Source organism: Diadema antillarum, unplaced genomic scaffold, assembly GCF_040938485.1.
Source record: "Diadema antillarum isolate AM-2024a unplaced genomic scaffold, OU_Dant_1.0 seq00001268_RagTag, whole genome shotgun sequence".
NCBI classification, from domain to species: Eukaryota; Metazoa; Echinodermata; class Echinoidea; order Diadematoida; family Diadematidae; genus Diadema; species Diadema antillarum.
Genome location: NW_027272050.1, coordinates 494,521 through 513,062, shown reverse-complemented (window position 1 = coordinate 513,062; position 18,542 = coordinate 494,521). Strand labels below are relative to the sequence as shown.

Below are 18,542 nucleotides of genomic sequence, written 5' to 3'. Positions count from 1 at the left end.
TTGAAGGACGTGAACTTTGAGACATTATTTTGTCGTGATTCATCATTTTCTTTTTTCAGCTACCGTAATCTTCCACGGCCTAGCCGCACGTCCGTCTCGCGATCTCGCTCTTTGATTCTCGTTCTCGCTTTTGTATGGGTCTGTGTGTATGTGTGAAGCTAGCTGACCATGCACAGTTCGTACAAACGCCTTCATCGTGTGTGTGCGTGTGATATTGAAGCCAGTGATATCACAGCGAGAAGATGATCGGAGCAGACACGTACATGTAAGTTGTCAAACCCGCCGTCATAAATCCGCAATTCTTCTGAGATTCTTGGCAAGTTTACATTGTAGGACTTACTTACTTGAAGTATTGAAAAGTCTTTGGTTAATGTCGTACGGTCGGGAAGTGTAGCTTGGCTGGAATATAGGGTGTATTTTGCATTCATCTTCGAACCAACATGGCGATTTCGGGGTATTAGTCTTGGGCGGCTGCACCGTTTCCGTGCTTGGCCAAGGGGAGAGGCGCGGGGCAAGGCACACGTACCGCATACGGCTTTAAGCGAGAGACCCGGGCGTCTCATCAGGAAAGTCTGAGGAACCAGCAGACCCTTTCTTATGCTCCATCTCTCTATCTGCGTCAACAAGGAGTAAACTAAAAGTCTGTCACATGCCTGTAGAAACAAATATCCTGTTCACACGTTGCACAATTGTGTTTTGTCTTTAGATTCAGGAGCTACAGTACTGTAGATCTAGAATATGTGTATTTATCATTTAAGTTTTACATCCCCATTGGGCATTATGGCTCATCACCTCACTCGATGGAAAAGTCAAGTAAATTTAAGCTATACGGTAGTTATGGGTATAAAACTCGGCTGAGCGGGTAAAGTCGGCCCCTAGCGCGCGCAGTACAACTACCTGTAATGCGCGCGCTGGGGACCGACTTTACCCGCTAGGCCGAGTTTACCCATAACTACGGTAAATATTATACTGTTACAGTTTGTATGTACAAATGCAAGATGGTAGATGCTCTAACTGTTAAGCCCTAATTTTAGGTCCCTACTGTCAGGCTCATTCAATAGAAACCAAAAAATTTTCTGCATTCCGTTCTTCAAAAGAATACTCATTGCAAAGTAAAAAACCACAAAATCTTACCTTGTGCCTTGGGACTTCAAAAATATGCTTTTAGTTTAATCAGTAAAACCTGACCCCGAAATTTGATTACAATATGCAAGAAATTACGTGTTTATTTTTTTACCACAAACCATTGCCGATATCGCGCGATAGCTGTGATCGAACCTTTTGCGCGTCCGTAATTCACAATAACATTGACAGTAATTATGTCTATTGTACTTGTTTGAATGCAAACTTCAACGTATACAACTCCTATAGACGCACGCACGGGTTTGTTCCCGCGCGCGCAAAGAAAATGCAACAACACGCAAACTTTGACTCGAGACCGTCTGAAAATGGTCTTGCAGTGCCCTACTTCCAGCTACCACAGACCTGTTGCGCTGGCTGGGGCAGCTTATGTTGTGCATTAAAGAAATCGTTCATCACCTAAGCTTTCCAAAAATGTCAAACAAAATAATGAAGTTTGCTTTTAATATAGGTAGATAAACAAACAAAGACAAAACTTAATGAACTTTAGCTGCAAATTTGGTACCAAGTACATAACGTTATGAATCATCACAATTTGCGCTGAAATTCCAGCTTTCCGTAGGAACTGTCACCTTCGTTGGAAATGGGCCAGTCACAAATCAGTTGCGATGCGTCGGCGATGGGTAAAACCGGGAAATTTTAACAAAATCTTGAGACAGATCTCACGATTTTGCACCCGTCGGAGGCGCTCTCCGGACGCCTGCGGCTTGTCGCAGATTTTTTAGGCATCGCCACACCCGTCGCGGTCCCTAACTTTGAACTTAAAATTGCAAGATTGCTCGCAAGATTTTTCACCCATTTTTGGCATCCCAGACACAATATCCGATGACCTACGATGCCCTCCCATTTTAATCGGAGGCGTCCTCCGAATAATCTGAGACTAGTCGCAAGATTCTGTGTGGGATTGGAAATTCAGGTTGAGATTCAATGTCTGCGAGTAGTCTCCGGTGCCCTCCGACTGAATCGGAGGCGCCCTGCGACGATTCGTACGCTTTCTGTGATCGTCTCTGACGATTCGTACGGTGGAATCGTAGTAAATCGCCGTGTATATAAGGGCACCTCCGACCGGATCGCTAAAAGTTTGAGACGCTCTTGCTGCAGGAGGCTGTGACAGAAGATTTTGAAGATGCCAAGGGGAGCACCAAAAGACGATCGCAGATATCGTCTCCGATCGCCTCCGATGCAATCGGAGGCGATCGGAGGCTAATCCCACGATTTTTTGACAAAGCCGGGTCAAAATCCTTGAAAAAATCTCAGACAATGTGACTGCTCCACTTTTATTAGGATTATTGCTAGGATTGTTCAAGGATTCTTTATTTTCTACGACGACCCCCGGCCAAAACTAATCCCCGACAGATCGCCGACATTGTGACTGGGCCATAAAGTGAAAATCCTGTATTCTCGATACATACCGAAAAATGTCTGTTTACACAAAGTGAAAACTAATATCCTTCCACATTTCCATTGACACATGCACTAAAAATTCGCAGCGATAGAACAACGATAGCTGGCATACAACACATATGCCTATGGGGATACAATGATGCACAGCGCACATCGAATTTCAGTGCACATGTATACGTGGCAGAACTAGCTAGTGCCATTGGCGGTGCCTACTATGGATCTCTACTGTACAGTTCTATAGTTAGTATACAAATAGTGAATGGTCACGAGTGCAATGTTTCGAGATTTCGCACGAGGTGAAAGATCGAGGCGCTCTATTCAACGAGGCGAAGCCGAGTTGAATAGTGGGCCTCATTTTTCACCGAGTGCGAAATCACGTTCCATTGCACAAGTAAGGACCATACACTATTTGTTTTATACAACACCTCGAACGTCAACGGATTTAGTACTCACAGATTCTTGAATTTGCACAGAAATGGCAACCATTTTCCGTGAAAGACGAATGAGTAACCTTACAGTCGCAGTCACCGTGTATTTACATGTGTATGTACGTACGTATGCGAAACGAAGTTGTTTACAAAAAATGAGTGACAAAAGTACGTGCTTGTAAGCGAACTTGTAATTGTTGAATGCGTGCGGCACATGTTTGTTTATTGTGACATCTGAGCGCGTGGAGTAGAACATTTTGGTCGAACCAAAATTGCACGCTGAGACAGCCAGAGCGTGCAATAGAACCTTTCACTAAATGTCATGTGATGGGCAATCGACCAATCGGATAGTTACATTCTGAATAGGTGTTGTATAATTTACTCTAGTTTGAGACTGTCAGCAGCAATAGTAGAGTTTTCTAGATTTATGTAGTTGGAACTCTATGTTCTAGACGTTGAATTAACGCTAGACTCTACCATTGAATGGCAAAGCATCTAAGATTTTAATCTTCATTGCCAAGCCCTGTACATTTGTAGAGGTGACCTGCGCAAGCCGTTGGTCATGTGGTTGTTATGGTGCTTCCTTAGTAGCCATGCAAAGTACATGTATGTAAAAGCTAAACTGAAGGTAGGACTACATTAATAAAGTAAAATTGAGTCAGGTTTGTACATTTTGTATGACAAATGCTAAATTTTTGTGTCTTTTCTACACGACATTGAATTAGCAATAGAACATACACTATAAAGCAAGCTGCCCATAATTTGACCATAATGGCATCCAAAATTCTTGCGTATGAATTCAGCCAATTTGAATTTAATATGCTTGATCTGTAGTGTGTATTTCTACAATTTTTGTTGTTTACCTTTCAGGTCAACCTGACTTTAAAAATGGCCAGGGAACAGTGATGTGAACATTTTGCAGAGTGCTCATGGTGGACGACTCTTTACGATGCAGCGGACAGTTTTGCTTCCGGAAAAATTGCAGTTTGCGAGAACACAACCCCTGTATGGGGAGACTCTCCAGTGCTGATACATGCATGATGATGTTGGACTGCTGAACCTTGTCCAGGAAAGATGGACGAGCAGTCCATATTCGACATCTTGGAGTGCTCGGTGTGCCTGGAGCGGCTGGACGCCACCAGTCGCGTGCTCCCTTGCCAGCACACCTTCTGCATGAGATGCCTCCAGCAGATCCTCCACACGCGTGGCGAGCTCCGGTGCCCGGAGTGCCGGGAGCTGGTGCCGCGCCAGAAGGTCACCGACCTACCCACCAACATCCTGCTCGTTCGGCTGCTGGATGGGATGAAGAGGCCCCAGGGTATGTCTTCTTTGTCCTCATCCTCCCCTTCGTCAATGGCGGGCAAGGGGAGCGGGTCGTCGCCGGGCGGGTCTGGAGGAGGCACCAAGACCAACGGTGTGGGAGATTCCACGGGAGGAGGCAGGATCGGTGTCTCTAAGGTAAATGTCTTTAAGAAAAAAAAAAAAAAGATGATGTGTGATGCTACTCGCACAAACTTGGCCACTTTTTGATACAATTTGCGTGCATAAAGAGAATGCAACCTGCACTGTATATAAGGGATTTTTTTTTCTTTTCTGTTAAATTCCTTTTTTTTTGAAATCATGTAATTTATTTCATCATATTTCCTCAAATTCATAATTCTCCAGGCCAAATGCATATTAAACTTGCATGTGTGCCTGTTCTTTGAAGACAGTCTGAAATGTTTGCATTTTCTTTTGAGAACTTCTGTGTCATAGGCAAACACTAGAAAATTAGAATTGTCTGAAATGCACTTTGACGCAGGAGAGAGTGCACAAAATTTGTGGAAACTTGGTAGAATTTGCTCTGTGTAAATACAGCAGTATAAACTTCCAAAATATGTGTAGTGCTTGTTGTACTGTACATACACCGTACTACATGGTATTAGTTTTTCGTGAATGCTATATTGACTTTGTGTGGATATGTTATCTTGTTAAATGTCCATGATACATACCCGGTAGTACGTGTAGACTAGTGGAATCACATATTGACCTTTTGTGAAAATGTGATAGTGGATTTTTAACAAACTCTTTTTATATGCTTTGAGGAATCCAAAGCCCAAATTCTATCATGTGGATTGAGTGAAAACTGCAATATTACTGTAGTAGAAGACATAAGTGAAAGTTTAAGGAAAAGCAGACAATCAATTCAAAAGTAATGAATTTTCGAAGTTTTGGTGCTGTCATTGCTGGATAAGGAGATTGTTACACTTCATGATGTCATTGTGGATAACAATATAGAGAAAATGTATAAAAGAAACTTCCCCATATTTTTGCTTTTCTAGCATAATGAAAGAGTACCTGACTTACCGCTTTCAGAAAGCAGGGGTCTGTTATGTCAGCAACAAGTGGATGGAATGTGTACTTTTCATGAAAAATTACATTTTGTAGAATTCTCCTTTATCTTGCACTGTATTTTATCATCCAAAATGATGTCATGTCTGACCTGTAGTAATCTCCTTATTTGGCAATGACAGCACTGAAACTTAAGAAATTCATAACTTTTGAATCGATTAAAACATTTTCCTCAAACTTCTAATACTGATGCGTTGTACTAACATTGCTGCTTTCACCCAATCCACATTTTTTACACCGTATTTAGGCTTTGGTTTCCTTTGACAGTTTGTGGTCAGCCCTTTTAACAAGAATTACAGAAAAGTTGCAAATTTGATTAATAGTACAGACTGTACTGTACTACAAATTTTCCTCAAACTTTCACTGATGCGTTCTACTATTCAAACATTGCTGCTTTCACCCAATCCACATTTTTTACACTGTATTCAGGCTTTGGTTTCCTTTGACAGTTTGTGGTCAGCCCTTTTAACAAGAATTACAGAAAAGTTGCAAATATTGTGATTATAGTACAGACTGTACTACAAATTTTTGTTTGTGAGCTACTGTACATTCAAGTATGGTACCTTCTGTACTCCAGCTACTTTCGTAAAGCTGTACAATGTATGTTTGGATGGAGTGATATGTTGACTGGTGAAATCACTCCGGAGCAGTCCTGTTCTGGCGAAGCTCCTTGGTTCTGACCATATTCAAAGAAGCTATTGCCCTCTGTGTGAACATTTGACATGCAAAGTAGTGTCTGTAGCCAAGAGGTGCGTTAAGGCAAAACCACTGATGTTTCCTTCTTTGTGCGTGTGTGTGCGAGTTAACAATCTGTGAAGGTGACTTGCGAAATGCATTGTGCTTTCTTAGACCCCGTGTCGGGGCTTCCAGGTAAATTGCGAAGGGATTAGGGTGAAACCCGAGTCGGGCAGAGTCAATATAATAATACATGGGGGAGAAACAAAGACTTCTTTCGTTTTCAATATTATGATGGATCAACAACCGCAGGGCACAGATTTGTCTTTGTTGGTGTTAATACTTTCTTTTTATGTTAATACTTTCTCTTTCATTGTTGATACTTTCTTTTTCGTGAGTGGAAGGGGGGGGGGATGGGGATCAAGATGTTGAATGCATGAACAGGCCTTTGCAGAATTACTGTTTCAGTTAAACCAAGGGTTATGCCCAGGACACAGGACTATGAGGCTGCAAGTATCAAACTATTACAACATGTAAGTCAATCTTTGATACATCAGTCTTCTGAATTTAGATACTTCAGAGAACATAGCAAGAACAACAATAACAACAACCCCCCCCCCCAAAAAAAAAAAAAAAAAAAAAAACTTTTCTGCTGCAGTTGCAGTGTTCATCGTAAAAGGAGTTTTCATTTTTATTCTTACATTGTACCTCGTAGTTAGCAGTAAAAGGATGTAAGACACTTCACAATCATTACACTGGCCTTTGTTACTGTAGGTCATAGAGATTGTAATGCTAAACTGTTGGCAGTTGAATGGTTACTATTTGATGGTCAAGCTTGCTCTCACTGGGCACCTGACAGGAATATGCTACATATGTGTATGTTCATCAATAGTGTCATTTGTGATCTTTTCTACTGTACGTACAATTGTAGGTGTTTCTCATGTATGAAGCAAACATTCTTTACACTTGTCAGTGCCATGCTGTGGGTGTTGATTAATACTGTAAGTACATCTTGTATGTATGTAACATTAACCGTGGATAGTTTGTGATACATTTGTAGGCATTGGTGCTGCTAGAGCCAGTCTGACCTTTCTGGGGCGTACAGTGTACTGTGAAGAGAGATGAACTGTGCACAGTGGGCAAGAGCAATCAACATTTTTTTATGTCCGTGGGATTGACTGACAAGTTGACCCACTCCGAGAATTGAGAATTGAGTATCGTGGGCTATGTGTGAGACAAGAGTGTAAGGATGACTAGAAGGAGGTACAGTCTAAAAGGGGAAATTCAGTCCAAAAATAAGTTAGTCTGATAAAAAAGAGTATAATCTTAAGAGTTCAACGGTAAAAGATTTGACTGAAATCAGATGAAAAATAAGGAAGTTATGAAATTTTGAAGTTCTGTGAATTTCTGCAAAACAATTCTTGTACAGTGGATATGAATATATGAAAATGAGTGAGTTGACCATGTCATAACCTCACAATTTTCCATAGATCGTGTACAAGAAATGCGGAAAATTCAATGTTTCTGTCACTGAAGTCTAAAACATGTTATACCTGGTTGAATAACTTCAGAATAGTGATCAGTTAGATACATACAATGTACATTGTATATCAGGATTTGAGTCTCTGACATAAAATTTTGCGTTTGAATGAAAAACTAGAAATTTCAAAAATTGTATATGTACAATGTACAAACTACATTTAATAGTGTATAATGGCAAGTTATGAGGGGATGACATGCTCACTTTGTCATTTGCGTCAATTGACTGTTCAAGAATTATTTCCCGAAAAATAATGAAAACTTCAAAATGTCATAACTTCCTTATTTTTCATCCAATTTCAATCAAAATCATACCATTGAACTGGTATTATGTTACTCTATCTTATCAGGATAACTTACATCTGTATATTTGGACTGGATTTCCCCTTTAATTAACTTAAGAAAATCCATCCTGACAATGCAACATATCCACTGTGTATACACGTACAAGTATACAACTCTGTATGTAAACTGAAAATGCAAAGATCAGTGAGAAATTTGCCCCCCTCCCCCGAAAAAAATGAACATATTTTATACGAAAAAAATTACGAACTGTAAAATTGTAGAGATTTAGAAAAATGTGTCACTCTGTGATCTACGATGTACTGTATGTACATTTAGGTGTTGAGCAGCCCTCCAAATAGTCACACAAAATGTCATGATTTCATTTTTTCCCCAAATATTTGGGCACAGACAGAATTTATCGCTAAGGAGGATAACAATGCAAAAATGTATTAATCTTACAATTGTATTTCATACTACATTGTAAGAACAAGTCTGTTGGAATATATGTCAGGTAAGAATTCTTCTTTGACTTCACCTATTTTTCGATTTGCACAAGGCCGACTCCATCAGGGCTTACTGTATCTTCTCTAGTTTCAACATTCATCAGAATTTTCATGTGCATATTTTGTGGCCTTGTATTATTTGGGAAAGAAAAGTTTAAAGGCAGTTATAAACAACTTTGACTAGGAGATATTATTTGCTGGTATGACATAATTTGTTTCTTTTTCTTTTGAAAAGAATTTCAATTTGCTGTTTTTTTAAGCCTTCTGTTCTAATTCCTAACAGTGTTTAACATTTTTGTGTGAAGATGTTTTTGGTGACTAACCACTGTATTCCTTACAGAGACGGATGAATATAGAGAAAGTTTAGCCTTATGATACCTGAGACATGCAAAGTTCATAGAGAGGTGCTGAAACTATTATAGTGGATAGTCATTTGAGATTTAGCCTAAATAGTCCATGGCCACAGACTGATAAACAAGTGATTTGTATTACTTTTTATGCCTCCGTCACGAAGTGGTGCCGGAGGCATTATGTTTTCGGGTTGTCCGTCCGTCCGTCCGTCCGTCCGTCCGTCCGTCCGTCCGTCCGTCTTTCCGTCCGTCCGTCCGTCCTTCCGTCCGTCCGTAATGAATTTTGTGAACAGGGTAACTACCAAAACCTTTTGAGGTATCCTAATGAAACTTGGCATGTATGTGTATTAGGGGGTGAAGTTGTGCCTATCAACTTTTAGGTGCACATGTTCAAGGTCAAAGGTCAAAAGGTCAAGGTCAAATGCTTAAAATTTTACTATTTCCCCCATATCTATGCAATGCGTGAAGATATTTTCTTGAAACGTAGTGTATACATATACTACCCAATTAAGATTCTCTGGTGAAAGTTTGGGGTCATGAGGTCAAAAGGTCAAAGGTCAAAAGGTCAAGTAAAATGTTAAAATTTCACTTTTTTCTCTGTATCTTGGAAATTGTTCAAGGTATCTTCATGGAACATAGTATATATGCATCTACTGACTGGCAGTGGGTATCTAGGGAATTTAGGGTTCATGGGGTCAAAGGTCAGGGGTCAAAGGTCAAGGGCAATACTTCAAAATTTTACTATTTTCCTTATATTTATGCAATGCCAGCACAATTTTTTTTTGGTTTAACTTGATGTATGCATGTATAACCCAATAGAGATTCTCTGGGATTTTTTTTTTTTTGCCAAGAAGGTCAAAGGTCAAAAGGTCAAAGATCAAGTGAAAGTGCTGAACTTACTTCTTTCTCCATATCTCGGAAGTGGCTCAAGTTATCTTGAAACTTAGTACATGCTGAATTTATGTATGTTCTGCCTGACAGTGATTCTCTTATAAATCAAAGGCCAGATGAAAATGATAACAATTTACTGTTCAATACAGAAATTGCGCTTTTTCTCCATACCTTGAAAATTACTCAGTGCATAAACTTATGAAATGGTCAAAGTCAAGTTAAAGTTCTTAAATCCCCAAATACATGCTCTCCTATTCATCCAATTAAACATAGGTCAAGGAGTGTATAAGGTAAACATTCAATACATTTGTGACAAACATGTCATTTTAATATTTTGCCAATTTTGTGAAAATGTAACCACACATTGTCCACATGTACTATAGACCTATATAGGAGAATCATGCATTATGGCTGGCGGAGGCATACCAGTCGCCATAGCGACATTTCTAGTTTTTTTAATGTTTGCAAAGGAGGAATTTGCTTATACACGTGTAAACCGCAGTTTTGCGTGTGAAAACTCCAGTATGTTGTTGTGAGTGGAAATTCCTGTTCTTAACCGCAGAAAAACAAGTAATTATCAGTCAACAATGTGCGCGACACATGAAGTGAAACACGTTCTTTGTGTTCTTCAGACATTGGGGAGACCTTGTAATGGGTGCATTTTGAGGGATTTTGGTCACAGTTCAGAAAGCAGCTTCCAACTGCTCTGTGTGTGTGTGTGTATGTGTGTGTGTGTGCGCTTGTGTTGCATGCACTTAGGCTTCCCTCTTTGTCCTCCGTCCAAACAGATAGACACACGCTTTTAGAAAGGCCACTCCCTTCCCCCTGCGCCTCCTCCTCCCGTTCCGCTAATTGAGCTGACCCTAGCCTTCCCTCCTCGAAGTCCAATTAGGGAGGTGCGCAGAGTTCTTATCACTCGCCCGATGTCCATGTGCATCTTCGCCCAGCCACCCATAATAAACATTCCTGCAGATAACATCCATGTAATTATTTATGTGGAGATGGATGTGCGGTGGTGTGAGAGTGAGCATGACCTATTTGTTTGGTCTCACCTAGTCTTTTACTTCAGACCTTCTTTTGAAGGCTTCCGAGCATCTGAGTACGGACTGTTGTGAATTTGATGAATTGTGCGATAATTCTAACTCTTCTTTCATTGTGGCAACTTATGGTACAATTGTATATTGCAAATTATCATTACAGTGCGCCTCTTTATCCATTTCATCAGAGGAAATACACAAAGGGTACATGACCTAGTCAGTGAAAATGGTACAAGCTGTATAGTGTATAAAATGAAGTTTATGCAGGGGTTGTTAGTTAATTCGCTGTTCAATAGATCTTATGAGGTTGCCACCTATGCTGTTGGATTGTATGTACATGTATTATGCATTCAACCTGCTCCAAGAGGCTACAAATCCTAGTCTAATGTCAGGTACAATGCATATTACATTTAGAAGGATAAGTCATATTTAAAGCACATTTTAATCAGGTCTACTATAAAACAAGGAATGTTCGTGCGCATTTTAATTTCACGAATTTCAAGAGAGCTGAGTTTCGTGACATTAAAATGCACATTAAAAGATCTTGTGTACACTATATGCATTGAATATTAGAGTCAACTCGCGAAAGTTTCATGCTGCACATCAGGCCGTTGGCTCCCATTTGCGAAAATTTCATGCTGCGAAAATATCATGTTTTACAGTATAGCCACATTCTATATGAAAGCATCTTGCAGATGTTTTTGTTTGTCCATTCACTTACTGGTATATACAAACAAGTACAAGTATAATAATCATTTTGACAAGGCATGAATGGTTTTACACAATTAAAGATTTATGAATGCAATAGAAATGGTCTTGTAATTCCGCTGTTATGTCAATGATGGAGTCATACATACAGTACATTGTAGAGTGGGGCAACAAAAATAAGCCAGTTGCATGAAGAGGATTTGGGTGATGTTTGGCACACAAGGTTTCACAATGTATGTTTATGTGCAGGCTGTAGCTTTTATTGTAGGAGTGCCACAGAATATTTTCCATGATTGACATCTGTCTGGAGAGTGTAACCTCAACCTTCTTGGCTTCAGCGAATCAAGTATAAAAGTCAAATGAATGGAACGGTATAGGAATAACGCATTCCGCGGAGTTGTTTAGCGAGTATGCAGTGCACTCGAGGTTTCTTCTTCGCATGCGCACTCCACACGAGCCGGAGGCGAGTGTGGAGTGTGCATGCGAAGAAGAAACCTCGAGTGCACTGCATATCGCTGAACAACTACGGGAAAATGCGTTATTCCTTTTATAAGATGGCTAAGTAATTTCAAACGCGAGGTGTATATACCTTGTATGAGAAAGAAATAATGAAATAAATCAAATATCAAAGATTTTGAAATTGTACTTACCGTTGGAAAATGGTCCAGAGTAGGCTTTCTCCGAGATTATCCCAGCTTGTGTTGAATACTGTAAAAGTGGATATTTTCGCCTGACTAATTTTTCGCGCTTGGCCGAGTCGGAAGAGTTCGCGTGCTTTTAATTCTGCGGAATCAAGACATCACGCACAGGCACATATGGCAAGCAAAAATATTCGCATGCTTTTATTTTCGCGCTAGTTTCTGGTTGCGCGAAATGCGCGAAAATTTCAACCGTGGATTAGACAATTTGGGTGGATTAGAAAATCCCATGGGCGTGCAGGGATAGACACTTTTCGCGAATGATCACGTAGTACGCTTTGACCAATCAGCAAGCTGGAAATTACTTAGCCATCTTATAATAGTGCCTAAAGTATACATTAAAGAAAATGTTAAAAGTTTAAAGTTTGACAACCACCTGCAGCTGTATACTCTGTACATGCTCTAATATGAACATTAGATGAGATGTACATGTACGTATGTCTATCATTGACCTTTTTGTACAGCATGACAAGTAAACTAAATTCTATTTTTGATTAGAAATCCAAAAGAAAGAGTTGTGTTCTTGCTGTTTTGCTGTTCTTCCGTGGCCACAGTAAACAATGATACATGACCAGAATAGGGCTCAAATGAACAGAAGTGTGCATTCTACCTTAAAATGAAATACTAGCAATGAATACATGTATAGTGTACATGTATGTACAGTACAGGGTTCTCGCCAGGAATTTCTTCACGCTTGTCGGCATTTATGCGCGCTGTTCTGGGGGTGGGTACGGGAGGGGGGTTCCCCCTCCCACGCGAAGCGCGGAAGCCTTCGCTAATGCTCAATACAACACAGATAAATCGCCGCTAAAATGCCACTAAATGCGACATTTTCACGGAGATGTAATGAACGTTGTGAGGGGCATATTCTCACAGAAACAATGCAGAAACTCCATACCTTTTGTTAGCGGCAGTTCCTAAATAATAAATGAAAGAGAAGTAGGTGCCGATAGTGGAGGTTCCGATTTCTTTTAGGCCTTTCCTGTTTCACTGTTGCAATAATTAGCCGCCTCTGCATGCATCGCAACAACGCGCGCCGTGTTGCTTTCTCGCCGTCTGCTCAACCACGTGGTAGGCCTATTGCATGCAGATGCGCGAGAAGCGATCGAGAACTTTCGGGACATCGTTGCACTTTCCTTTCTGGGTATACTGCGGTAGTTTGGCCGTGACATCAAAGAGATATCATACAAAAATGTAATGATGGTCATTATTCCGAAGGTTTGTTTAATCATAAAATGAAACGATTCATTACTGAGTACTTCGAAGGTTTGTAATCGGAAACAACAACAACACCAAACGTCGGTACTACAGATGAATGTTCAAAATGAAACTGATTTCGTTCGAAGATTAACAAGCATTTTTTCTTTATTATTTTCCGATCAACGAACCTTCAGAAAGGAATCTATCATCTATCATCGTTATTGCTTCAGAAAAACAAACCTTCTGAATAAGAAAACACCCTTTTGGGGCCGTTGTTGTATTCCGAAATTATACTGGCAGAACATTCGAAATAACAAAACTGATTTCGTTTGGATATAAACGAATATTTTCTCCTTTATAATTTTTCTATTAACGATCATTCAGAATTAAGAATGTAGAGTATTATTTTGCCATTATTCTTTCGGAGTAACGAACCCTGAGGGTAAGAAAACTGTAACCGTTTTCATTTCTTCTTTATCGTTTTCCGATTAACGATCGTTCAGAATTAAGAATCTAAAGTATATTATATCGTTATTCTTTCGCAGTAACGAACCTTCAGAGTAAAAGAAAACTGTAACCGTTTGGGGCCGTCGTTTTATTCTGAAATTTCGAAATAACAAAACTGATTTCGTTGTGAAATGAACGTACATTTTTTTAAAATCATTTTTGGATTAACGAACCTTCAGTCTAAGGAATAGAGCATTATTTTTTCATTAATCTGTCGGAGTAACGAACCCTAAGAGTAAGAAAAGTGCAACTGTTTTTGGGGCAGTTTTATTCCAAATTTCACTGGCAAAACGTTCGAAATGACGCACTGATTTCGTTTTGAAATTTACGGACATTTTTCTTTATTCAATTTTCGGTTAACGAACCCTCAGAATAAAGAATCTATTGTTATTACATCATTACTACTTCTGTCGGAATAACAGACCCTTATAGAGTACGAAAACACGCTGTTTTGTGCCGTCGTTTTATTCCGAAATTTCACTGACAGAAACGTTCGAAATAACAAAACTGATTTCGTTGTGAAATGAACGGACATTTTTTCTTAATCATTTTTTTGGATTAACGAACCTTCAGAATAGGGAATCTAGCATTATTTTATCATTAATCTGTCGGAGTAACGAACCCTCAGAGTAAGAAAACTGCAACTATTTTGGGGCAGTCGTTTTATTCCAAAATTTCACTGGCAAAACGTTTGAAATGACGCACTGATTTCGTTTTGAAATTTACGGACATTTTTCTTTATTCAATTTTCGGTTAACGAACCTTCAGAATAAAGAATCTACAATTTATTATTTCATCATTACTACTTCTGTCGGAATAAGAGACCCTTAGAGTACGAAAACACGCTGTTTTGTACCGTCGTTCTATTCCGAAATTTCACTGGCAGAACGTTCGAAATAACAAAACTGATTTCGTCGTGAAATGAACGGACATTTTTTCTTAATCATTTTTGGATTAACGAACCTTCAGAATAAAGAATCTAGCATCATTTTATCATTAATCTGTCGGAGTAACGAAAAAAAAAATGAATCTTGGTGGCGATTTTAAACTGATGCTGGTGTAGAGAAAAACAAAGACAGCTCGCTCAAAAGATGCTTCCTTCTTTCAGTTTATTTTCTCCCCAGTCATTCCTATCGTTCTCCTCCCATGAACCCCTGCCATGCAGGGACGATGAACAAAACAAAATGTTACCGATGCTGCAATGAAAAAAAAGAAAGAAAGAAACACGTCCTCAAAGCAAATTATCTATATACACTTTTCAAGTTGAACAAATTGATGTTCGTAATGAAGAATAAAAAAAAAAAGCACGACCTCAAGCAGTGGGGAAACTTGATATCATGGCTTGTGGAAATTTCCACGATATTTCCACGAAAGCCAGGTGTCAGATAAAGAATGTCGTGCGTACTGCCACCTTGCTTCAGTGGTCGTAAACAGCGTGTACATAGCATGTAAACCAACTGGGAACATTGATGAATGATCATCATTTATTTTCTGCCCATGAAGGCCCCCTAACCCACCTTTTAACAAACCAAGCCAGAAGCACGTGGAGCATTACGTATACGTTGAACTTGAAAGACCATCATGACAGAATTACTATAAATTTCGGCCCGGAGAAGGAAAATGGAATATTCACGAATGACGTTTACAAATCCATAGAAATTGAAAAGGCTAAAATGGAACGCATGGCTTTTTAGATTTAAAAAAAAATATCCCACTGAAACTACCAAAACCTAAATAACAATTTGCATTTGCTTACTCCATCGCACGTTCTTTTTTCTTTTCTTTTTTTAACGAAAAATGGAGTTAATTTTCTCTCTGCGGCAATGCTTTGAACGCATCTAATTTTGCGTCATTGCCGATGGCCAGCTTCCTAAAGAATTGATACGAATCCTTTCAAATATACGAAACAAAGTCTAAAGATCCTGGATCCTGGCGGTGAATTTCGGTGGTATTATAAATCCTGCTCACTATCAAAATTTAATCATCTGTTCCTTGCACCATATTTTTTTTACCAACCAACTGTTCCTGAAAATTTCATCCTAATCTGTTCCCAAATTTTGACTTATTTTGCGAATAGAGAGACAGACAGGCAGACAAACTAACAAACAAACCCAAGCAGCAAAAAAAAAAAAAAAAAATACAACCTTTGGCGGAGGGGGGCATGCATTTCATATCGTTTGTTTTTGCGTAACCCGACAACAAGCGTGACAACAAGCGAGCACGTGTCAGCCTTCCTCAGCCTCCCTCGGCCTCCGACCCTCTCTTCCCGTCCTCTCTCTCCCTCTCACAATAGACTGTAGCGTTGTACACGCACGCGGCTGGATAAGTGGCCGGCTGGGTGCTTGTGCTTTTATGTGTGTGTGGATCCCAAATCAGAGCGCATGTGGTGAGCAAGTGTGTGATGTGGTGTGTATCTGCAGGGAGGTAGTACGTCGCTCTGTTGAGCCGCGTTGTTGTGATCGGTGCGGTGACTGCGTGGGTAAATTTTTGTGCTTGTATAAGTATGTAAACTGCTGCTGCTTTCAACATCTAGCTTCTTTTCTAGCCAGATAATAAAGACTGAAAAAGGCGAGAACTTGGTCCGAACTTAGCTCGTCAAGCAAGTTACCCTTGTCGGCAAGTTCACGCGTGGTGTTACCCTTGTCGGCAAGTTTTACCCTTGTCGGCAATTGTTTCTTCAAACCGCACGCTTGTCGGGGCCGACAAGGGTGATATACGCTGGCGAGATCCCTGCAGTAATATAATTATGGCATTGAACGACGTGTGTGTGTGTGTGTGTGTGTGTGTGTGTGTGTGTGTGTGTGTGTTTAACCTGACAAAGAGGCAGAATTACCGGTATCATGAATATAAACAGATTGCGGAAACCCCCAGTCAGCACTGACTCATCAAAACAGAATTGATAACTGCTGCCGTCAAATTGTAAAAAGTGTTATCTATAAAGGACTTGACTCAGGGGTTATTCTTTGATCCGAAGTTCAACATTGCCAAGAAATTGTATGCACAACTGCACGTATCCATAAAGTGCTGATTTGCACCGTAATGTTAGAAAGCATGGCATTTAACGCAACTGCCAAACAGGGCAAAATGATCTGAGTGTTTTATGACTAATATTACACACATTTGACATGTATTTTATCATGAGAATGATCGTGCTGGGCTGTGTGTCCTCTTGTTGAAAACAGGTTTTGATATAAAGTGCATAAACGATTATGACATCATTGTTGCTATGGTAACCCTCAAGCATCAACTGGAAAAGTTTGCGGAATGAGACATGTTGACCCCTTTGAGCAATGTACAATGTATGACGTATGCAAGACTGAAGTGAATCACCGTAATAGAATGTATTTTGTCGACCATTATTCCCTACAATTTGTACATGTACATTGTACGTCTTGAATAATGTGACTTGCACAAAAGTGTTTACTTTCTCACATTTTATATGTACATTTGTACAGGGCAAATAGTACAGATATGGTACAACTGTATAAGAATGATATGATTTACAAGTGAAAACTAACCCAACCCTAACCAAACTACAGTGTATTTTAAAACCACCCCCCCAAAAAAAAGTAATTCAAGTGATCAAATATAATACATTGAGTATTTTCAATGACTCTGCATTTGTATATCAATGAATAGTATCATCAGCCACAAAGTAGTTTGTGACTTTTATCTTCCTTGCTAAGTTTTGACATTTTATCCACTTTGCTAAGTTTAAACTGTAGGCCTATATAACATTGTAAAGAATAAAATCTGACAGTTTTGACAGCATCTTTAGGGAGGTACAGTGTACATGTTCAATTGTACATAATGGATATTGGATGTGATGTGTTAAACACTTCGACCTCCAGTAACGAGTGATTTTTTTTCTCCCTTGTATAACACATGTCTTCAAGGTTGAGAATTAAGATACACAGTAGTGTGGAAAATACATGTATCTCAAATTGATTGACATGTTTTATGACCCAATAGTGGCATTGTTAGTTGGATTCGATTTTGTTTTGTTTTCATTTTAACTGAATGAGGTCACAGAAACGACCTCACTGTGAATTCGGTTGTATGAATTTCTCTGAAAAAGTCAGATGTTCACATTCACAATTTCTACTGTGTGGGGGAGGGGGAGGGGTTCTATTTAATACAGTCTGTGGTTAGATGGTACAGTGCTAAATACAGTGTAAATTTAAATCAAGTAAAACTACATGTAGTACATTATGACAAATGTACATTTGTACAGAAATGTACATCTAGTTATTATTGTAAGACATTGCACTTTTTGTCAGGGTGTGTTTGTGTGTACATGTACACATGTACATTTGTATGTGTGTGTGTTTAAGTGTGTGTATGTGTGTGTGTGTGTGAGTGTGTAGGGGGGGGTGGTGCATGTGTGTGGGAGAAGCATGAATGCAACATACAGGAAACTCCTACCGAAAGCTAAACATGTCGTGATGTACATGAATGCACTCTCTTCCCAGTCAGTGCCACGTGTGTAGGAGTGTCAATATTGCAGCCTGGTAACAATGGCATTGAAAAGTTACGTCAAAGCAGCCAGGCTTTGCATTCTTTTTAAAACCTTTTATTGTCCAGTTCCTGTTCTTGGTGGCTGTTTGCTCAGCAAAACGCACACACTGACTGCACCTGCTTGTCAGTATGAGCCCGACTAGCTGCAAACTCAAGATTGTCAAATTCACAGTTCAGTCAAAACACTGTATATTTGTATGTGCCCTACTTGGCAGCAAGATGTAGAAGATGAGAAGTTGTGTGAAGTCACAAAAGGTGTATAACTTCC

At 39.6% G+C, this 18,542-nt stretch overlaps 1 protein-coding gene across 1 annotated transcript in view; it reads left to right on the top strand.

Annotated features, from left to right (window-relative positions):
- Nucleotides 1–240: 240 nt before the first annotated feature.
- Nucleotides 241–18,542, top strand: part of LOC139745465 (E3 ubiquitin-protein ligase SH3RF1-like) — a 30,764-nt gene continuing 12,462 nt past the window's right edge. The window contains exons 1-2 of the mRNA XM_071655854.1: nucleotides 241–265; nucleotides 3,843–4,430. Coding sequence (XP_071511955.1) covers nucleotides 4,047–4,430 — 384 coding nt within the window. The 5' untranslated portion in view covers nucleotides 241–265; nucleotides 3,843–4,046. The remainder of the gene's footprint in view (nucleotides 266–3,842; nucleotides 4,431–18,542) is intronic.